Genomic DNA, 22,955 nt, shown 5'->3' with positions numbered 1-22,955 from the left:
CGAGAGGGTCACAGATTTAAAGTGATTTGCAAAAGAAGCAAAGGCAGCAAGGGGAAAAACGCAGAGCAGTGAGGATCTGGAATGTTCTGCCTGAGAGTGGGGTGGAGGGGGGCGGGGGGGGTAGATATTAGTTTATTTTCTGAAGAGGGAGAGTGTCGGCAGTTGCTCGGAGAGGTTTCATTGGCTTGTCCTCAACTTTGACCGATTGACGATGCTCTCGTTAATTCCATCGTTCTTTTTGCATCAGAGGTTGCGTCAGTGTGGATCCGAGCGTGATGATTTGCCACAAGCATCCAGGCCAGCGGGGGAACAAAACGAGGCAGCGAGGGGTCGAATCCAGATCCTGGAGGAACAGTCAAAGGAATCAATCTCCAACCAGCAGGTCAGTCGCACAATTCAGTTGAGCCCCTTCCCCCTCTACTGTGTGGAGTTCTGGTCACCCTATTATAGAAAGGATGTTATTAAACTAGAAAGAGTGCAGAAAAGATTTACTGGGATGCTACTGGGACTGGATGGATTAAGTTATAAGGAGAGGCTGGATAGACTGGGACTTTTTTCTCTGGAGCGTCGGAGGCTGAGGGGTGACCTTATAGAGGTCTATAAAATAATGAGGGGCACAGATCAGCTAAATAGTCAATATCTTTTCCCAAAGGTAGGGGAGTCTAAAACTAGAGGGCATAGGTTTAAGGTAAGAGGGGAGAGATACAAAAGGGTCCAGAGGGGCAATTTTTTTCACGCAGAGGGTGGTGAGTGTCTGGAACAAGCTGCCAGAGGTAGTAGTAGAGGCGGGTACAATTTTGTCCTTTAAAAAGCATTTAGACAGTTACATGGGTACGATGGGTATAGAGGGATATGGGCAAACGCGGGCAATTGGGATTAGCTTAGTGGTTTTAAAAAAAAAAAGGGCGGTATGGACAAGTTGGGCCGAAGGGCCTGTTTCCATGCTGTAAACCTCTATGACTCTGAGGCGAGTGGGTCTGAATTCACACAGTAATTCCCCCCTGGGTGAGTAGAACTGGGAGCGGGGATTACTGTCCAGACGGTTTGTGAGATTGTTTAGAACTTGGTTTGTCACACCTGTAGAAATGGGTATCATCTCTGCGTAGCTCCCAAGATGTATTTCAGAGGCCATGGCGAGGGAGTAGGAATGAGCATTATGGAGGAAGAAGAGGTCTGACTTTGTTTTTTTAATATGATTTGTTCACGGGGATGTGGGTGTCGCCGGCTGGGCCAGTATTTACTGCCCATCCCGAATTGCCCCCGAGTGTCTCCCTCGGCCTGTTCAGAGGGCAGCTGAGAGTCACCCACATTGCTGTGGCTCTGGAGTCACATGTAGGCCAGACCGGGTAAGGACGGCAGATTTCCCTTCCCTAAAGGACATTAGTGACCCAGATGGATTTTTATAACAATCGACAGCAGTTTCATGGTTATTAGGAGATATTTAATTCCAGTCTAAAGATGTGCAGGTTCGGGTGGATTGGCCGTGATCAATGTGTGGGGATAGGGGAGGGGGCCTGGGCCTGGGCCTGGGCTGGGCCTGGGCAGAGTGCTCTTTAGGAGGGTGTTGGCTCAGACCTCATGGGCCGAATGGCCTCCTCCTCACTGCAGGGATCCTTCTGGATTTAATTGAATTGAAATGTGAGTGTGTGCTGTGGTGGGATTTGAACGCGGGGCCCCAGATTACCCCTGGCTGCCTGGAATAGCAGCCGTGGTGACACTGCCTCTCCCAGTATCTCCCCATTCCCCTGGCGTTCCAGTTTTCGGCCGGGACAGAGCAGTATTCCCCTTTCCCCGTCTCACTGTCTGTTTGATTCGGGGTGAGTTCTGTTCGGAGGCAGTGAGTCATTCTGTGGTGTTGCTGATTCAGACTGTCGGGGTGTTACTGCCTCCCCCTCCCCCTCCCCCTCCCCCTCCCCCTCCCCCTCCCATTGCTTTGCCTTTGCTGTCTGGAGCAACGATTCCATCGACAGGACGATTAAATTCACCCCCCTCCTCAAGCCATCTCTGAATGAGCTCCAATATCTCTGGATATTGGAGTCAAACAAGGAGCAGAGAGACATCTGGAACGTTCCGCAAACTTCACCCCACCCAGTTCCAAAGCTGCAAGATTGGGAACTGGACAGACCGGTTCTGGCACGGATGTATCCGACTGATCTTCTGATTTGCACAAGAGCAAATGTGTGTCTGTCTCTCTCTGTTTCTATTTCTCTCTTTCTCTCTCTCTCTCTCTCTGTTTCTCTCTCTGTTTCTCTCTCTCTCTCTCTCTCTGTTTCTCTCTCTCTCTCTCTCTGTTTCTCTCTCTCTCTCTCTCTCTCTGTTTCTCTCTCTCTCTCTGTTTCTCTCTGTTTCTCTCTCTCTCTCTCTGTTTCTCTCTCTCTCTCTCTCTCTGTTTCTCTCTCTCTCTCTCTCTGTTTCTCTCTCTCTCTCTCTCTGTTTCTCTCTCTCTCTCTCTCTGTTTCTCTCTCACTGTCTCTGTGCCACAGAAATGTTCAGGTTAACCGTTGCCACAAATCCAGACATTTGAACACATTCTCTCCCCCCACTCCCACTGAAAAGGGAAGCTTTTTCTCTTTGGCAAACATCTGAAAAAAAATTGGGTGGCGTAGTGGTTAGCCTGTGAGGAAACCGAAGCACCCGGAGGAAACCCACGCAGACACGGGGAGAACATGCAGACTCCACACAGAGTGACCCAAGCCGGGAATGGAACCCGGGTCCCTGGCGCTGTGAGACAGCAGTGAACCCGGGTCCCTGGCGCTGTGAGGCAGCAGTGAACCCGGGTCCCTGGCGCTGTGAGGGAGCAGTGAACCCGGGTCCCTGGCGCTGTGAGGGAGCAGTGAACCCGGGTCCCTGGCGCTGTGAGGCAGCAGTGAACCCGGGTCCCTGGCGCTGTGAGGCAGCAGTGAACCCGGGTCCCTGGCGCTGTGAAGCAGCAGTGAACCCGGGTCCCTGGCGCTGTGAGGCAGCAGTGAACCCGGGTCCCTGGCGCTGTGAGGCAGCAGTGAACCCGGGTCCCTGGCGCTGTGAGGCAGCAGTGAACCCGGGTCCCTGGCGCTGTGAGGCAGCAGTGAACCCGGGTCCCTGGCGCTGTGAGGCAGCAGTGAACCCGGGTCCCTGGCGCTGTGAGGCAGCAGTGAACCCGGGTCCCTGGCGCTGTGAGGCAGCAGTGAACCCGGGTCCCTGGCCCTGTGAGGTAGCGGTGAACCCGGGTCCCTGGCCCTGTGCGGTAGTGGTGATAATCACTCTGCCATCGTGCTGTGTCCCAAACACATTATGAGCTGTTAGAATGATATCTCTGAAAATCTCTGAATTTTAGTTTGTGATTTTTAAATCGATATAAATTTCAGTTATTGAATGCATTCACACGGAATCGATGTGAGATCTAATGGTTAAACCCCCGCGGAAGGGATGGACAATCGGCCTGGTTCTGTTCATCGTTCATCCAGCTTCACTGCTCTGAGTTATTATTGTCACGTGTATTGGGATACAGTGAAAAGTATTGTTTCTTGCGCGCTATACAGACAAAGCATACCGTTCATAGAGTACATAGGGGGAAGGAAAGGAGAGAGTGCAGAATGTAGTGTTACAGCCATAGCTAGGGTGTAGAGAAAGATCAACTTAATGCGAGGTAGGTCCATTCAAAAGTCTGACAGCAGCAGGGAAGAAGCTGTTCTTGAGTCGGTCGGTACGTGACCTCAGACTTTTGTATCTTTTTCCCGACAGAAGAAGGTGGAAGAGAGAATGTCCGGGGTACGTGGGGTATTTGATTATGCTGGCTGCTTTTCCAAGGCAGCGGGAAGTGTAGACAGAGTCAATGGATGAGCGGCTGGTTTGCGTGATGGACTGGGCTACATTCAACAACCCTTTGTAGTGTCTTGCACAGAGCAGGAGCCCAGACTGAGCTGTGATATATGTGTCTTCCTTGCAGGAGTTGAGTTTAGAAGCTCTGAAAGATGACAGCCTGCGGGAGCACGGCCATCAGACGTACGGTCAGAGCGAAATGATACAGCATCTGGCGTGTGAGCTACATAGCAAAGAGCAGCTGTTACAGGTAAGGATCCCATGGGATTCTCTCGAAAGCAGAGCTGGATTACGTAGCTGTGTGGAGAGAATGGAGAAGTTGAAGGTTGGTTTCCTTGACCCCATCTAACCGGAAATTCTGTAGATTCTAGAACATTCTCGGCAGATTGGAGATTTGTATCACCTCCAGATGTGCAGATGATACAAGGTTGGGTGGGAGGGTGAGCTGTGAGGAGGATGCAGAGATGCTTCAGCGTGATTTGGACAGGCTGAGTGTGAGGGCATCTGCATGACAGATGCAGCATAATGTGGGTAAATGTGAGGTTATCCACTTTGGTAGCAATAATAGGAAGACAGATTATTACTTGAATGGGTGTAAATTGAGAGAGGTGGATACTCAGCGAGACCTTGGGGTCCTCGTGCATCAGTCGCTGAAAGTAAGCGTGCAGGTACAGCAGGCAGTAAAGAAGGTATGTTAGCCTTCATAGTGAGAGGATTTGAGTATAGGGATAGGGATGTTTTGCTGCAATTGTACAGGGTGTTGGTGAGGCCACACCTGGAGTATCGTGTACAGTTTTGGTCTCCTTATCTGAGGAAGGATGTCCTTGCTATAGAGGGAGTGCAGCGAAGGTTTACCAGGCTGATTCCTGGGATGGCAGGTCTGTCATATGAGGAGAGACTAAGTCAGTTAGGATTCTTTTCACTGGAGTTGAGAAGAGTGAGAGGGGATCTCATAGAAACTTATAAAATTCTAACAGGGTAGATTCAGAAAGATTGTTCCCGATGGTGGGGGGAGTCCAGAACTAGGGGTCATAGTTTGAGGATAAAAGGTAAACCTTTTAGAACTGAGGTGAGGAGAAATTTCTTCACCCAGAGGGTGGTGAATGTGTGGAATTCACTCCCACAGAAAGTAGTTGAGGCCAAAACGTTGTGAGATTTGTTAGCCTAATGTCAGTTGTAGTCTATTATAACGGTTGTGTTACCAGGGCACTGAGAAAATATCTACGGGATTAACAAAGTCAACATGGATTTATGAAAAGGAAATAAATTTTTTAAAAACCTACAGAGTGTTTTGAGGATGTAACTTGCAGGATAGATAAGGGAGAACCAGTGGATGTGGTGTATTTAGATTTTCAGAAAGCTTTGATAAAGTCCCACATAAGAGATTAGTGTGCAAAATTAAAGCCTGTTGGATTGGGGATAATATATTGGCACAGATTGAGAATTGGTTAGCAAACAGGTAACCGAGAGTAGGAATAAATGGGTCTTTTTCCACGTGGCAGGCAGTGTCTAGTGGGGTCCCACAGGGTTCAGTGCTTCGGGTTCAGCTATTCACAATATTCATCATTGATTTGGGTGAGGGAACCAAAGGTAATATTTCCAAGTTTGCTGATGACATGAAACTTGGTGGGAATGTGAGTGCTGAGGAGGATGTTCAGAGGCGTTGAGTTGAGTTGAGTGGGCAAATACATGGCAGGTGCAGTATAACATGGATAAATGTGACGTTATCCACTTCAGATGGAGATAGGTAAGTAAAGTTTATTTATTAGGCACAAGTAGGCTTCCATTAACACTGCGATGAAGTTACTGTGAAAATCCCCTACTCGCCACACTCCGGCACCTGTTCGGGTACACGGAGGGAGAATTTAGCATGGCCAATACACCGAACCAGCACATCTTTCAGACTGTGGGAGGAAACTGGAGCACCCGGAGGAAACCCACGCAGACACGGGGAGAACGTGCAGACTCCACACAGGCAGTGACCCAAGCCGGGAATGGAACCCGGGTCCCTGGCGCTGTGAGGCAGCAGTGAACCCGGGTCCCTGGCGCTGTGAGGCAGCAGTGAACCCGGGTCCCTGGCGCTGTGAGGCAGCAGTGAACCCGGGTCCCTGGCGCTGTGAGGCAGCAGTGAACCCGGGTCCCTGGCGCTGTGAGGCAGCAGTGAACCCGGGTCCCTGGCGCTGTGAGGCAGCAGTGAACCCGGGTCCCTGGCGCTGTGAGGCAGCAGTGAACCCGGGTCCCTGGCGCTGTGAGGCAGCAGTGCTAACCACTGTGCTGCCCAACATAACAACAGAATAATATTTAAATGGTGATAGGTTGGGAAATGTGTCTGACCTGATAAGAACATAAGAAATAGGAGCAGGAGTAGGCCATCTAGCCCCTCGAGCCTGCCCCGCCATTCAATAAGATCATGGCTGATCTGACGTGGATCAGTACCACTTACCTACCTGATCCCCATAACCCTTAATTCCCTTACCGATCAGGAATCCATCCATCCGCGCTTTAAACATATTCAGCGAGGTAGCCTCCACCACCTCAGTGGGCAGAGAATTCCAGAGATTCACCACCCTCTGGGAGAAGAAGTGCTAAATGATGAGTGCTAAATGAAATGCTTCAACAGTGTGTGTCCTTTTTTTTTTTCAGTGATTCTTGCGCTGTTACCAACCGGTGATTACGATTTTTTTTTTTCAACCGCAGCATTCCAGATTGGGAATTGCAATGTCTGAAAGGGTTGAAGAATGCAGATCCAATCGGGGGGGAATTGGATAATAGATAAAGCTCTGTGGAGAGAGCAGGGCTGATTGGATCGCTCTCAGAAAGAGCTAGCCCAGACATGATGGGCCGAAGGGCCATATCCTGCGCTGAGATTCCTGAGATCAGGGGGTGAGCAGATGGAGATGCCGTGGGTTTCGGGGCGGAGCAGTGTAGTTGAAGCTTGTGATGGGATTGGCTGGTTTTGAGACGGTAACATTGTCATTCTGCTCTCCCCAGGACGAGTGGCTCTCGCTGCGAGGGATTTTTGGTCAGAGATTATTTTAAATCAAATGGGAATGATTTGGAATCTCTCCTCGTTTTATAATCTGAATTTCCGAGACTTGTTGTGGGGTTGGCTGTTCCGTGATATTTATCATTGTTCTCCTGTTGCATTGTGGAGCTGAAGTGTTTGAATCTGACATCATGATTTTATTATTGTCACGTGTACTGGGATAGTGAAAACTATTGTTTCTTGCGCGCTATACAGACAAAACATACCGTTCATAGAGAAGGAAAGGAGAGGGTGCAGAATGTAGTGTTACAGTCATAGCTAGGGTATAGAGAAAGATCAACTTAATGCGAGATAGGTCCATTCAAAAGTCTGACAGCAGCAGGGAAGAAGCTGTTCTTGAGTCGGTCGGTACGTGACTTCAGACTTTTGTATCTTTTTCCTGATGGAAGAAGGTGGAAGAGAGAATGTCCGGGGTGCGTGGGGTCCTTGATTATGCTGGCTGCTTTGCTGAGGCAGCGGGAAGTGTAGACAGAGTCAATGGATGGGAGGCTGGTTTGAGTGATGGACTGGGCTACGTTCATGACCTTTTGTAGTTCCTTGCGGTCTTGGGCAGAGCAGGAGTCATTCTTTCTGGTTGTATCACAGCTTGGTCTGGGCTCCTGCTCTGCCCAAGGCCACAAACTACAAAAGGTTGTGAATGTAGCCCAGTCCATCACGCAAACCAGCCTCCCATCCATTGACTCTGTCTACACGTCCTGCTGCCTCAGCAAAGCAGCCGCATAATCAAGGACCCCAATCACCCCGGACATTCTCTCTTCCACCTTCCATCGGGAAAAAGATACAAAAGTCTGAGGTCACGTACCAACCGACTCAAGAACAGCTTCTTCCCTGCTGCTGTCAGACTTTTGAATGGACCTACCTCACACTAAGCTGATCTTTCTCTACACCCTAGCTATGACTGTAACACTACATTCTGCACACTCTCCTTTCCTTCTCTATGAACGGTATGTTTTGTCTGTATAGCGCGCAAGAAACAATACTTTTCCCTGTTAATACATGTGACAATAATAAATCAAATCCTACCAAGCTGTGATACAACCAGAAAGAATGCTTTCTATGGTGAATCTGTAAAAGTTGGTGAGAGTCGTAGCTGACATGCCAAATTTCCTTAGTCTTCTGAGAAAGTAGAGGCATTGGTGGTAAAACCTGTACTTTTAAAAAAATCTCTGTCTCTCTCTCTCTCTACTATTCCCTCCCTCCCCATTTCCCTTCCTTTCCTGCCAATTCCTCCCCACCCCTTTCTCCCCGTGTCTCCCTCTCAGGGGTTTATGGAGTTGTTCAGACAGCTCGCTAGTGGAACCAGGCCCGAGGCTGATGTGGAAGGAGACATAACTGAGAAGCTGCGGTCTCGGCTGAAGGAGAGAGACACGGCGTTACAGGTAAACCAGAGATCCCCCAACTCGCCTGAGACGCACGGAATCAGTGTAAACATCAATTCTTCTTTATTTTAATGGGACGTTGGGTATCGCTGGACTGGGCCAGCATTTACTGCTCATCCCTAATTGCCCCTTGAACTGAGTGTCTCCCTCGGCCAGTTCAGAGGGCAGTTAAGAGTCACCCACATTGCTGTGGCTCTGGAGTCACGTGTAGGCCAGACCGGGTAAGGACAGCAGATTTCCTTCCCGAAAGAACATGAGTGAACCAGGTGGGTTTTACCGACATGGTCACCGTTACGGAGGCTGCTTCATATCCCAGATTTTATTCATAGAATTTAAATTCCTCCACCTGCCGCAGTGGGATTCGAACCCAGTTCCCCAGAGCATCAGCCTGGGCCTCAGCGTTACCAGTCCAGTGACAGTGCCGCTATAGCTTCACCTCACAGCACCATACAGGCTGGTGGCTGGAGTGTTTAGTGATGAGCAAGCTGAAAAAGGGGCTTAGGAGAGCTAGGAGGGGACATGAGAAGTCCTTGGCAGGTCTGATCAAGGAAAACCCCAAGGCTTTTTACTCTTATGTGAGGAATAAAAGAATGACCAGGGTGAGGTTAGGGCCGGTCAAGGACAGTAGTGGGAACTTGTGTATGGAGTCAGTAGAGATAGGTGAGGTGATGAATGAATACTTTTCTTCAGTGTTCACCAAGGAGAGGGGCCATGTTTTTGAGGAAGAGAAGGTGTTACAGGCTAATAGGCTGGAGGAAATAGATGTTCGGAGGGAGGATGTACTGGCAGTTTTGAATAAACTGAAGGTCGATAAGTCCCCTGGGCCTGATGAAATATTTCCTAGGATTCTTTGGGAGGCAAAGGATGAGATTGCAGAGCCTTTGGCTTTGATCTTTGGGTCCTTGCTGTCCACGGGGATGGTGCCAGAGGACTGGAGAGTGGCGAATGTTGTTCCTCTGTTTAAGAAAGGGAATAGAAATGACCCTGGTAATTATAGACCGGTTAGTCTTACTTCGGTGGTTGGTAAATTGATGGAAAAGGTCCTTGGGGATGGGATTTATGACCATTAAGAAAGATGCGGATTAATCCGGGATAGTCAGCACGGATTCGTGAAGGGCAAGTTGTGCCTCACAAATTTGATAGAATTTTTTGAGGAGGTAACTAAGTGTGTTGATGAAGGTAGGGCAGTTGATGTCATATACATGGATTTTAGTAAGGCGTTTGACAAGGTCCCCCATGGTCGGCTTATGATGAAAAGTGAGGAGGTGTGGGATAGAGGGAAAGTTGGCCGATTGGATAGGTAACTGGCTGTCTGATCGAAGACAGAGGGTGGTGGTCGATGGAAAATTTTCGGATTGGAGGCAGGTTGCTAGCGGAGTGCCACAGGGATCAGTGCTTGGTCCTCTGCTCTTTGTGATTTTTATTAATGACTTAGAGGAGGGGGCTGAAGGGTGGATCAGTAAATTTGCTGATGACACCAAGATTGGAGGAGTAGTGGATGAAGTGGAGGGCTGTTGTAGGCTGCAAAGAGACATAGATAGGATGCAAAGCTGGGCTGAAAAATGGCAAATGGAGTTTAACCCTGATAAATGTGAGGTGATTCATTTTGGTAGGACTAATTTAAATGTGGATTACAGGGTCAAAGGTAGGGTTCTGAAGACTGTGGAGGAACAGAGAGATCTTGGGGTCCATATCCACAGATCTCTAAAGGTTGCCACTCAAGTGGATAGAGCTGTGAAGAAGGCCGATAGTGTGTTAGCTTTTATTAACAGGGGGTTTGAGTTTAAGAGCCGTGGGGTTATGCTGCAACTGTACAGGACCTTGGTGAGACCACATTTGGAATATTGCGTGCAGTTCTGGTCACCTCACTATAAGAAGGATGTGGAAGCGCTGGAAAGAGTGCAGAGGACATTTACCAGGATGCTGCCTGGTTTGGAGGGTAGGTCTTATGAGGAAAGGTTGAGGGAGCTGGGGCTGTTCTCTCTGGAGCGGAGGAGGCTGAGGGGAGACTTAATAGAGGTTTATAAAATGATGAAGGGGATAGAGAGAGTGAACGTTCAAAGACTATTTCCTCGGGCGGATGGAGCTATTACAAGGGGGCATAACTATAGGGTTCATGGTGGGAGATATAGGAAGGATGTCAGAGGTAGGTTCTTTACGCAGAGAGTGGTTGGGGTGTGGAATGGACTGCCTGCAGTGATAGTGGAGTCAGACACTTTAGGAACATTTAAGCGGTTATTGGATAGGCACATGGAGCACACCAGGATGACAGGGAGTGGGATAGCTTGATCTTGGTTTCAGATAAAGCTCGGCACAACATCGTGGGCCGAAGGGCCTGTTCTGTGCTGTACTGTTCTGTATGTTTTATGCATTCAGTGCTATCGAATTCCTACAGTGGAAAAGAAGCCATTCGGCCCGTCGGCTCTGCACTGACTCTCTGAACCCCCTTCCCTCCCCTCTGACTCTCTGAACCCCCTTCCCTGCCCTCCCCTCTGACTCTCTGAACCCCCTTCCCTGCCCTCCCCTCTGCCCTATCCCCATAAATCCTCACATTTATCATGGCCAATCCACCTAACCTGCACATCTTTGGACTGTGGGAGGAAACTGGAGCACCCGGAGGAAACCCACGCATGGGGAGAAAGTGCAAACTCCACACAGAGGTTGGCACTGAACCTGGGCCCCTGGCGCTGTGGGACAGCAGTGCTAACCCACTGTGCCACCCTGGTGATTTTATAGCTATGTGACCCTTGATGGTATGTGGGCACAGTAAGAAGTCTCACCACACCAGGTTAAAGTCCAACAGGTTTATTTGCTATCACGAGCTTTCGGAGCGCTGTTCCTTCATCGGGTTGCTTCCTATGTGGACGGATATTGTAAGAAGTTTAACAACACCAGGTTAAAGTCCAACAGGTTTATTTGGTAGCAAAAGCCACACAAGCTTTCGAGGCTCTGAGCCCCTTCTTCAGGTGAGTGGGAATTCTGTTCACAAACAGAACTTATAAGACACAGACTCAATTTACATGAATAATGGTTGGAATGCGAATACTTACAACTAATCCAGTCTTTAAGAAACAAAACAATGGGAGCGGAGAGAGCATCAAGACAGGCTAAAAAGATGTGTATTGTCTCCAGACAAGACAGCCAGTGAAACTCTGCAGGTCCACACAACTGTGGGAGTTACAAATAGTGTGACATAAATTCTGATTCTAGGATCGCATGATAAAGACTCAGGAGGAAAAAAGCAGAAATATTTATGTGAAATAGTGTGACATAAACCCAATATCCCGGTTGAGGCCGTCCTTGTGTGTGCGGAACCTGGCTATCAGTTTCTGCTCCGCGACTCTGCGCTGTCGTGTGTCGCGAAGGCCGCCTTGGAGAACGCTTACCCGAATATCAGAGGCCGAATGCCCGTGATATTGTCACAGTGCCCTGGGCAGGGAGTGTTGTAAATCCCAAACCTTCCCATCCCATCTCATTCCGGTTTGAACTGATTAATTATTGAAATCCCTTTCTGTTTTCTTGGCAAGCGATCGGCAGATGAGAAATTTGCTGCCCTGGAGGGGAAGGAGACGGAAATTCTGCATCTTCGGAAAGCTCTGAGGGAGAAGGATCGAGATCTGAGTCGTCTGGGAGAGGTCCTCGTCCGCAATGAGGAAATGATCAACGTGAGATCCTGCACTGTGCCACCCTGTGGCATTCACCAACCCTTCTCACTCCCAGAACCATCCTTCTGAATCCTTTCCACCCCCTTCTCTCTCCAATCCAATACTCCAGTTCAACAAAGAGCAGGCCCTTCGGCCCTCCAAGCCTGCACCAATCACGTTATCCTATCTAGACCATCTGCTTATATCCCTCTATTCCCCGTCTGTTCATGTGTCTATCCAGATGAGTCTTAAATGTCACTAACGTGTCTGCCTCAACCACCTCACTTGGCAGTGCATTCCAGGCCCCCACCGCCCTCTGTGTAAAAACTTCCCCCGCACATCTCCACTGAACCTTTCCCTCCGTATCTTGAACTTGTGCCCCCTTGTAATTGTCATTTCTGCCCCGGGAAAAAGCTTCCAACTTTTCACCCTATCCACACCCCTCATAATTTTATCAACTTCGATCAGGTCGTCCCTCAGCCTCCGTCTTTCCAGGGAGAACAATCCCAGTTTATTCAATCTCTCCTTGGAACTAATACCCACCACACCAGGCACCATCCTGGTAAACCTTTACTGCACTCTCTCCAAAGCTTCTATGTCCTTCTGGTAGCGTGGTGACCAGAATTGGACACAGTATTCCAAATGCGGCCTAACCAACATTTTGTACAACCGTAACAGAATTTGCCAACTTTTATACTCGATGCCCCGGCTGATGAAGGCTAGCATGCCAAATGCTTTTAAGGATCTGTGGACCTGAACTCCCAGATCTGTGTCTATGGTCCTGATTGTTCTGCCATTTATTTTATAGCTCCCACCTGAATTAGATCTCCCAAAATGCATCACCTCGCACTTATCCAGCTTAAATTCCATCTGCCATTTCTCCACCCAATTTCCCAGCCTATCGATATCCTGCTGTATTCTCTGACAATCTTCATCTTTGTACTGTGGCTAAACTATTTTAATTTCTTATGCAAGTTTATTAGAACTCTTTCTTTAAGTTGATTAAGAGTGGGCGTCACTGGCTGGGCCCAGTTTTCACTGCCCATCCCTAACTGCCCTCCATTTCAGACGGGCAGTTGAGAGTCAACCACATTGCCGAGGCTCTGGAGGCCCAGACCCAGTAAGATTTCCTTCCCTAAAGGACAATAGCGAACCAGATGGGTTTTCACAACAATCGATTCATGGTCATCATTAGACCTCTAAATCCAGATTTTTAATGAATTGGGGCGGCACGGTAGCACAGTGGTTAGCACTGCTGCTTCACAGCTCCAGGGTCCCGGGTTCGATTCCCGGCTCGGGTCACTGTCTGTGTGGAGTTTGCACATTCTCCTCGTGTCTGCGTGGGTTTCCTCCGGGTGCTCCGGTTTCCTCCCACAGTCCAAAGATGTGCGGGTTAGGTTGATTGGCCAGGTTAAAAAAAATTGCCCCTTAGAGTCCTGGGATGTGTAGGTTAGAGGGATTAGCGGGTAAAATATGTGGGGGTAGGGCCTGGGTGGGATTGTGGTCGGTGCAGACTCGATGGGCCGAATGGCCTCCTTCTGCACTGTAGGGTTTCTATGATTCTATGATTCTAATTTTGCCATCTGCCATGGTGGGATTCGAACCCGGGTCCCCAGAACATTACCCTGAGTCTCTGGATTACAAGAAAGTGGACTTGAGGTCACTGGTGATCTTACTGAATGGTGTAGCAGCCTTGGAGGGCCGAATGGCCCATTCTTATTGCTCTCAATCTGCCCTACCACCATTATGCGCAGGTATAATCCCAGGCCCCTCCCACCGCTCCTGCGCTCCCTTTAAAATCCCACCCCCAGAATTCCAAAACTAATTTAACGTCTAAATAAGTGGCTCCCAGTGGAATGTCGCAACCTCTTTCTAAAACATCTGTAAACTGCCTCATTCTGGAGAACCCGTCTCTCTGGACGGGTGGCGTTTGTTAGTGCTCTGCTCAAGCCAGGCTTTTGTCCCCTGTTACATTCTAGATGTTGAACCACGCCCTCAAGACGCAGCACACTGCGGTCGAACAGCTGGAGACGCTGTGTAGGAGCCTGAAGGAGGCCGGTAGCCAGCGGGCTGAAGGGAGGGTGCGTGCCCTGCGGGAAAAGGATGGCATCATCACCCAGCTCCAGGCAGCTCTGCAGAACCGTGCCAGTGACGTGGAGGTATGGTGGGTGAAGAGAGAGGGTGTGGCGCTGGATTCATGATCCCCGGGGGGAGAGGGGGGACGTTGGGGGTGCCTAAGGTTCAGACTCGACCTTGCCTGATGGACAAACCCACCTGCCTCACTCCTGGTCCCTTTGCAGAAGAGAATCTGCAATTTTTTAAAACCCAGAGCCCAATCTCCCAACAACTTCCATCCAGTGGGGTCAGGCCAGAAGATATAGGAGCAGAATGAGGCCACTCGGCCCATCGAGTCTGCTCCGCCATTCAATCATGCCTGATAAGTTTCTCAACCCCATTCTCCCGCCTTTTCCCCGTAACCTTTGATCCCCTTATTGATCAAGAACCTCTCTCTCTCTGTCTTAAAGACACTCAATGACCCGGCTTCCTCTATACAATGAATTCCACAGATTCAAGTGGTTAGCACTGCTGCCTCACAGCGCCAGGGACCTGGGTTCAATTCTGGCCTCGGGTCACTGTCTGTGTGGAATCTGCACGTTCTCCCCGTGTCTGCGTGGGTTTCCTCCGGATGCTCCAGTTTCCTCCCACAGTCCAAGGTGCATGGGTTAGGTGGATTGGCCATGCTAAATTGACCCTAGTGTTGGGGATTAGCAGGGTAAATATGTGGGGTTATGGGGATAGGGGCTGAGTGGGATTGTGGTCAGTGTAGACTTGATGGGCCAAATGGCCTCGTTTTGCACTGTAGGAATTTGATGACCACCCTCTGGCTGAGGAAATTCCTCCTCATCTCGGTTCTAAAGTGTTGTTCCTTTACTCTGATCCTACCCTTGGATCCGAGTCTCCCACTAAATGGAAACATCTTCTCCATGTCCACTCTTTCCAGGCCTTTCAGTATCCTGTACCACGATGATGAATGCTTTTGGAGCTCCCGGCTATTTGTCATTTAATATCGATGATTTTGGATGTAAGGATTAAATGTAATATTTGCAGATGACACAAAGCTAGCTGGGAGTGTGAGCTGTGAGGAGGATACAAAGATACTTCAGGAGGATTTGGACAGGCTAAATGTTGGCAGGTGGATTACAGGAGGAATTAGAGTTTATCCACTTTGGTAGGAAGAATATGTCTGAAATGTTGAGAGATTGGGAAATGTTGACATACAGAGGGACCTGGGTGTCCTAGTACACCAGTCACTGAAGGCAAACATGCAGCTACAGCGAGTTGGAAAGCCAGATGACATAGAACATAGAACAGTACAGCACAGAACAGGCCCTTCAGCCCACGATGTTGTGCCGAGCTTTATCTGAAACCAAGATCAAGCTATCCCACTCCCTATCATCCTGGTGTGCTCCATGTGTCTATCCAATAACCGCTTAAATGTTCCTAAAGTGTCTGACTCCACTATCACTGCAGGCAGTCCATTCCACACCCCAACCACTCTCTGCGTAAAGAACCTACCTCTGATATCCTTCCTGTATCTCCCACCACGAACCCTTTATTGCAAGAGACTTGAATACAGGAGCAAGGAGGTCTTGCTGCAGCTGTACAGGGCCTCATTGAGAACACCCCTGCAGTATTGTGGGCAGTTTTGGCCTCCTTAACTAAGAAAGGAAATACTGGCCACAGAGGGAGTGCAGTGAGGGTTCACCAGACTGATTCCTGGGATGGTAGGATTGTCGTGTGAGGAGAGATTGGTCGACTGGGCCTGGATTCACTGTGACTTAGAAGAATGAGAGGGAGTCTAACTCTGACAGGGCTGGACAGACTGGATGGAGGAATGTTGCTTCCTCGGCTGATGGAGGGGCTGTAGAACAAGGGGCCACATTCTCAGGATACCGGGGAGGCTGATTAGGACTGAGATGAGGAGAAACTTCTTCACTCAGAGGATGTTGAATCCTCTACCTCAGAAAGCTGCAGAGGGTCCATCTTGTATATTCAAGACAGGAGTTCGATAGATTTTTAATGTTTAAAAACACCATGGGATTCGGGGAACAGTGCTGGGAGTGTCAAAGGTGAGTTGGAGAGGTGCATGGAGGGACTTCTAGATGGGACATTCGTGGGACATGGGTGTCGCTGGCTGGGCCAGCATTTATTGCCCATCCCTAGTTGTCCTTGGAGGGCAGTTGAGAGTCAACCGCATTGCTGTGGGTCTGGAGTCACATGTAGGCCAGACCGGGTAAGGACGGCAGATTTCCTTGCCTAAAGGACATTAGTGAACCAGATGGGTTTTTCTGACAATCCACAATGGTTTCATGGCCATCAGTAGATTCTTAATTCCAGATTTTTTTTATTGAATTCAAATTCCACCATCTGCCGTGGCGGGATTCAAACCCGGGTTCCCAGAACATTCGCTGAGTTTCTGGATTAATTGTCTAGCGATATTTTCCGCTAGGCCATCACCTCCCCCGCAGCATCTTTGGAGAGAGAAACGGGGGTTAAGGTTTTGAGTCCGTGTGACTCTTCTTCAAATCAAACGAGGGATTGAAAGATATTGGATTGTATAGTTGGGGAAGCAGAATGAAAGGTCAGAGTTCAGGAGAGTTGACAGATTGTTCTGGACACGAGATAATGGAGGGTGTTAATGGTAGCATTAAGGACTGAAGGAGGTGTTAATAGTGGGGAAAAAGGGTAAAGAAAGCCGAATGTGTTGATAGGAGAACAAAGGAGGCGCTAAGCTGTAGGACCAGTGAGAGCTGGCCCAGTGGGGGAGGGGTGGGTTTGCATTGGGGAAAACCAAGATGGAGGAGAAAGGTCCCAGCCTAAAGTTATTGGACCAAATAAGGCTGCAACGTGCCTGATTGGAAGATGGGGCGGCACAGTGGTTAGCACTGCTGCCTCTCAGCGCCAGGGATCCTGGTTCGATTCCCGGCTTGGGTCACTGTCTGTGTGGAGTCTGCACATTCTCCCCGTGTCTGCGTGGGTTTCCTCCGGGTGCTCCGGTTTCCTCCCGCAGTCCAAAGATGTGTGGGTTATGTGGATTGGCCGTGCTAAATTGTCACTTAGTATCAGGGGATTAGCAGGGTGAATGTGTGGGTTTATGGGAATAGGGCCTGGGTGGGCTTGTGGTCGGTGCAGCCTCGATGGGCCGAATGGCCTCCTTCTGCACTGTAGGGATTCTGAGGCGTGGTTCCTTCCAGCTTTATTTCTAAATGGCGGCGCCAGCGCTGTCCTCCAGAGTGGCACTGTCTCTTCAGCCGGATCAGTGGGCAGGTGTGGATTGAGCTCACTGTACACTGGTTGTTACCGTTCTGTAGAACGTGATTAGCAGTTCACTCCTGCGCGGTCAGGCTGGGGAATCGGCCTGGTTGCACACCGGGGTTTATTATGGGGCGGCGGTCGTGGGTTGGGGAAGGAAGCCCCTCTCTGTGAACTCTCTCCCCACTCTCTCTCTCTCTCTCTCTCTCCACCCGTACAGGCCCTCACGGACTCGCTACTCAGCCAGGGCCTGAGCGATGATTCCGACAGTTCCGCGTGCCTCTACCTGCGACTGAAAGACACGGAGCAGCTTTTGTCCAGGGTCCTGGCGGAACAGACTCACCAGGCTGCAGATCACACCAAGGCCATCGAGGAGCTTCTGAAGAGTATTGATGACAAAGACCAGATGATCAAGGTAAGTTATTGGACCAAGAGACTGCTCTATATCTGACTGGCCAAACTCTCGCTGTCCCCTTAACGGAACATCGGAATTGGGAGCAGAAGGTGACAAATTCATCCCTTTAATCAGATCATGAATGATCTCTCCTGGGCCTCAAATCCACCTCCCCACCTGTTCCCCATCTCCCTCTAACCCATTTTTAAAATCAAAATATATAAAGTTTATTTATTAGTGTCACAAGTAGGCTTACATTAACACTGCAATGAAGTTATTGTGAAAATCCCCTAGTCGCCACACTCCGGCACCTGTTCGGGTACACTGAGGGAGAATTTAGCACGGCCAATGCACCCTAACCAGCACATCTTTCAGACTGTGGGAGGAAACTGGAGCACCCGGAGGAAACCCACGCAGACACGGGGAGAAGGTGCAGACTCCGCACAGACAGCGACCCAAGCCGGGTCCCTGGCGCTGTGAGCAGCAGTGCTAACTGCTGTATCACTGTGTCACCCCTCTACCTCCTCCTTGAAACTATTCAACAATTCAGGCAGGTGTCTCTGGCCAGACCAGCATCTATTGCCCATCCCTAACTGCCCCTTGAGAAGGTGGTGGGTGAGTCACCGCCTTGAACCCGCTGCAGTCCCTGAGGTGTAGGTACACCCACAGTGCTGTTAGGGAGGGAGCTCCAGGATTTTGACCCAGCGACAGTGAAGGAACGGCTGATATATTTCCAAGTCGGGATGGTGAGTGACTCGGAGGGGAGCCTCCAGGTGGGGGTGTCCCCAGGTATCTGCTGCCCTTGTCCTTCTAGATGGAAGCGGGCGTGGGTTTGGAAGGTGCTGCCTAAGGAGCCTTGGTGAGTTGCTGCAGTGCATCTTGTAGATGGTACACACGGCTGTCACTGTGCGTCGGTGGTGGAGGGAGTGAATGTTTGTGGATGGGGGGCCAATCAAGCGGGGCTGGTTTGTCCTGGATGGTGCCGAGTGTTGTTCACTATCTGGCCATCCTTTCCATTTTCAATCTATATTTTTTTTTGCAGGAGAGTTTTATTAACTGCCTCTGATCCCTGTGCTGGGAAAGGTGGGTCTGTCGCTATTCTGGGCAGGTTAACACACATGATAACCATTTTAAACTTCAGGTACGACAGCGGAAGAGCGGGCGGAACAGGTTTGAATGGTTCAATAGGGAGTTGGCATTGGCCCGATGGGCTGAATGGCAGCTTCCTCTGCCCACAGCCCTGCTGCCAATGAACTCCACAGCTCTGCGGCGTGAACCCAGTCCCTTCATGTACCTTGCTGTGTTAGCCATGTTGAACACAAACCTCCAATCAGCTCCCTCTGTTCCAATCATGCTAAACCATCTGCCAATGATCTTCCAGGGGATCTCAGCCAATCACTTGGAGACGTTGGCCATTCAAGCTCAGGATGTCCTTGCCCTTAAGCAGCGGCTCTGTGCCAGGGAGAAAGAGTTGGCCCAGCTGGCAAAATCGGATGGCGCAGAGACACAGGATTGCTTCATTGAACTGGCTTCTCTGAAAACCCTCCTTGCAGAGAAGGATCAACTGATTCTGGTGAATATTTATCTGTAACATTCCAGCAGTGTTATTAGCCGAGGGGTTGAATGTCTGAGTGGGGAGGTTATGATGGAGCTGTATAAAACGCTGGTTACAACTCGAGTACTGTGCACAGTTCTGGTACCCTACATAAATAGGAAGGAACTTCTTCCCTTAGTAGAGGTGTCAATAACCAGGAGGCACAGATTTAAGGTAAGGGGAAGGAGATTTAGAGGGGATTCGGAAGGTGCTGCCTAAGGAGCCTTGGTGAGTTGCTGCAGTGCATCTTGTAGATGGTACACACGGCTGTCACTGTGTGTCGGGGGTGGAGGGAGTGAGTGTCTGTGGATGGGGGGGCCAATCAAGTGGGGCTGCTTTGTCCTGGATGGTGTTGAGCTTCTCGAGTGTTGTTGGAGCTGCAGCATCCAGGCAAGTGGGGAGTATTCCATCACACTCCTGACTTGTGCCTTGTAGATGGTGGACAGGCTCTGGGGGCAGTCAGGGTTCCTCGCCACGTATTTATATGGCTGGGTCCAGTTCAGTTTCTGTGGCGTGAGGGTCGCGGGACTCCTGACTGTGTCATTGCCACTCGCTTTCTGGTAAAACAAACTGCAGGTATTGATGGATTTCCTCTCCCCGCTCCCCCCCCCCCCCCCCCCCGAAACTGGTGACTTGTTGCTCTGGCCTTTCGCTCGGTTACCAGCTTGACATCTTTCCCTTCTCTCTGGGGCAGAACATTCTGGAAGATGGAAAAGAGAGAGACCGCATCCTCGCGTGTCTTAAGGATCAGTTGTGTGACAGCGTACTGCTGAAGGTCGGAATGAAGCAGACCCTGTGAGGTTAAAGGTGAGTGGTGATGGGTCACGGGATTTGACACCGGTCTTCCGTTCCAATCCTTTTTTCCAGGTTTCCGAGCCAGGATAACTTCAACAAAGCTGCCCTTGTGACTGATTAGAATCTGGAACAAAGAGCAGTGCAGCACAGGATCAGGCCCTTCGGCCCTCCAAGCCTGTGCTGATCATGATGCCCGAACTAAATTTTTAAAAAAACTTCTGCCCTTCCTCGGTCCGAATCCCTCGATTCCCTCCTTGTTCATGAACCCGTCCAGCTGCCTCTGAAATGTTGGTAATGTTCCTGCTTCCACCACCTCCTCTGGCAGCGGGTTCCAGGCACCCACCACTCTCTGTGTGACAAACCTCCCCCACACATCTCCCTTAAACTTACCCCCTCTCACCCTGAACCCGTGCCCCCCCCCCGTGTAATTGACACTTCCACCCTGGGGAAAAAGCCTCTGACTATCCACCCTGTCTGTGCCTCTCATAATTTTGTAGACCTCTCATCAGGTCCCCCCTCAACCTCTGTCTTTCCAGTGAAAACAATCCTCGTTTATTCAACCTCTCCTCATAGTCAACACCCTCGAGACCAGGCAGCATCCTGGTGAACCTTCTTTGCACTCTCTCCAAAGCTTCCACGCCCTTTCCGTATGTGGTGACCAGAACTGCACGCAATATTCCAAATGCAGCCGAACCCAGGTTTTATGTAGCTGCCACATGATTTCCCAATCTTGTCCTCAATGCCCCGGCTGATGAAGGTAAGCAAGCCGGGGTCTCTTTCAGGGCAACACAGCAGAGTAAGGGTCACATGGTCCAGGTGACCAATTGGGACTCGAGTGGAGGAATCGGCTTCGGGAGGGAAGGAGTTCTCCTCGAGTGCAGCTACTTTTGAACTTGCTGTAGGCCGTGTTCCAAGTCTTGGAGATCTCTTCTTTTAAAAAAAAGATCATTGGTCTCACGAATGAAGTCTCCCCAAAATTGGGACCATTGTCGCGTGACGGTGACGGTACGCCTCGGAACATTAACCCTGCTTCCTCCTGCTGCAGAAACGCCCGCTTTGCATTTGGGAATATTTCACTGGCTGAAGTATTTGATGTTTTTTCCACTCTGTTTTTGTGAAGGTATCGCACGAACTCGAAAGAGCAGAGAAACTGAAAACCAAAGAGAAGAAAGCCAAATAATCTCCCTACATCGTGCCAGACTTGCGAAATCCTTTGATAAATCGGAAGGAGAGAAATTCTCTTCAATTTAACATTCTGTGGGCATCATCTCAAACTCTCTTTATTCTGTAAAGAGCGCTGGTACTGACCTCAAACCTCCGACTCTTCCTCCTCTTAACTTTTTTATATTTAAGTTGTCCATGTAGATGGGATATGATCCTGGCTTCCCTCTTTTGTTTTTTTTTAAGTGCCTCTTTCTCTGTTAGAATGAGCAGTGGAATAGGAAAACTTGCCTTCGGCCCTCTTTAGATTTACAGATTTATTGCTGCTGGACTGTGGACCATTCTGTCGCGAGCGTGACCCCCCCCCCCCTCTGCTTTGGAAGGGGGCGATACCCGAGGGGCCACATGATCGGGCTGGACCCTATGGAGAGGCAGCGTGGGAAGCCAAGCCAATCAGGAGCAAGGGAACATATCTTGGGTTGGGGCATCAGTGGGAGCCAGGGAGGAGAAGAGAGTGGATGTGTGTATAGTTCTGTCCGACCCCTGTTTGCATGTACCTATTTATCATTAGTAATAAGTTCTTTAATAACTTCAGACCACAACTACTGGCGACAAGGATGGGATCCAATGTGATAACTTCAAAGGCGACTCCTCCAAGCCACAATTACACTGGCGATGAGGATGGAATCCAGTGTAATAACTTTAAGCCATAACAAATCACCTTCAGAGTTATTGAGGGGGTTTATTGAAATGATAAATAGATGTACGCGAACAAGGGTCTGACAGAATTGTATACACGACAGCTGTCTGCTCCAACCGAAGATTCTCTCCCACCCGGAATGTGCGCCTTTGCACCGGATTGGCTCAGCTTCCCGCGCTGCCACTCCATAGGGTCCAGCCCGATCAGGCAGCCATTGGGAGATAGGGTCGCGCATCGTACATTCACCGCTGTACAGGTCACACACTGCCACACTTCCTTACCTTCAGCAGGGACTGGCTTCGAGCGAGGTGTGGAATGGAATGTGAAAATTCAGCATGGAACACCGCCAGGTTCAAATGAGAGGATAGCGATTTGTGGCATGGTGTACATTTCTGAGTAAAAACATGACCTGCCATCTACAGAAGAGTTTGATCAATTCTCTGTCTTTTTTAAAACATATTTGCTGACCAGGTCCGGATGCAGTCACTCCCGTAATGCCTGAATCATTGGCGAGCTACAGCACTCCCACTTCTGGTGGGAATTGGAACCATCGTCTCCCTGATCCAGGCGTGTGTGGGGGGCTGAGATAGCGAGTGCTTGCTTATTTTGTGTATATTCTACAACCCCTCCACCCACTGCCTTTTAAAATAATCTTTAATTGTTGCATCTTTGAAAGGATCTCCTTCGAGTTATGGGCCAGGGAGGGAGCGGGAGGAGATAGTTATCGAGGGGAAATTGCATTTTCTAGTTTTCCAAAGATTTGTACCGGGTTTTGTACTGTTTTTTTCTGAAGCATATTTAGGTGGTGAGAACTCGGGCAGACTTTCCCAGCCTCCCTCGCCCCATGTAACTGGAAAACTCTGCCCAAGGTCAATGCATCTTTCCATGGTCAATCTCCCTCTCCCCCCCCCCCCCCCCGCACTGCCCGGTCCGATTCCCGTGGCAGGCAGGATGGGAAGGTTCAGCCCATGTTTTTAAGTGCCCCAAGGCAGCACAGTGATTAGCACTGCTGCCTCACAGCGCCAGGGACCCGGGTTCACTGCTGCCTCACAGCGCCAGGGACCCGGGTTCACTGCTGCCTCACAGCACCAGGGACCCGGGTTCACTGCTGCCTCTCAGCGCCAGGGACCC

The 22,955-nt window shown here is 49.9% G+C and overlaps 1 protein-coding gene across 1 annotated transcript in view; it reads left to right on the top strand.

Annotated features, from left to right (window-relative positions):
- The window catches only part of LOC144487746 (uncharacterized), a 28,244-nt gene extending 5,713 nt beyond the window's left edge, over positions 1 to 22,531 (top strand). Inside the window, exons 3-11 of the mRNA XM_078205816.1 lie at positions 248 to 382; positions 3,926 to 4,048; positions 8,107 to 8,223; positions 11,751 to 11,888; positions 13,847 to 14,026; positions 17,401 to 17,595; positions 18,956 to 19,147; positions 19,863 to 19,975; positions 21,084 to 22,531. Of these exons, the coding sequence (XP_078061942.1) occupies positions 248 to 382; positions 3,926 to 4,048; positions 8,107 to 8,223; positions 11,751 to 11,888; positions 13,847 to 14,026; positions 17,401 to 17,595; positions 18,956 to 19,147; positions 19,863 to 19,967 (1,185 nt within the window). The 3' untranslated portion in view covers positions 19,968 to 19,975; positions 21,084 to 22,531. The remainder of the gene's footprint in view (positions 1 to 247; positions 383 to 3,925; positions 4,049 to 8,106; positions 8,224 to 11,750; positions 11,889 to 13,846; positions 14,027 to 17,400; positions 17,596 to 18,955; positions 19,148 to 19,862; positions 19,976 to 21,083) is intronic.
- Positions 22,532 to 22,955: the final 424 nt, after the last annotated feature.

The sequence above is a fragment of the Mustelus asterias genome, unplaced genomic scaffold (assembly GCF_964213995.1).
Source record: "Mustelus asterias unplaced genomic scaffold, sMusAst1.hap1.1 HAP1_SCAFFOLD_1018, whole genome shotgun sequence".
NCBI classification, from domain to species: Eukaryota; Metazoa; Chordata; class Chondrichthyes; order Carcharhiniformes; family Triakidae; genus Mustelus; species Mustelus asterias.
This window is presented reverse-complemented; position numbering and strand designations above follow the sequence as displayed.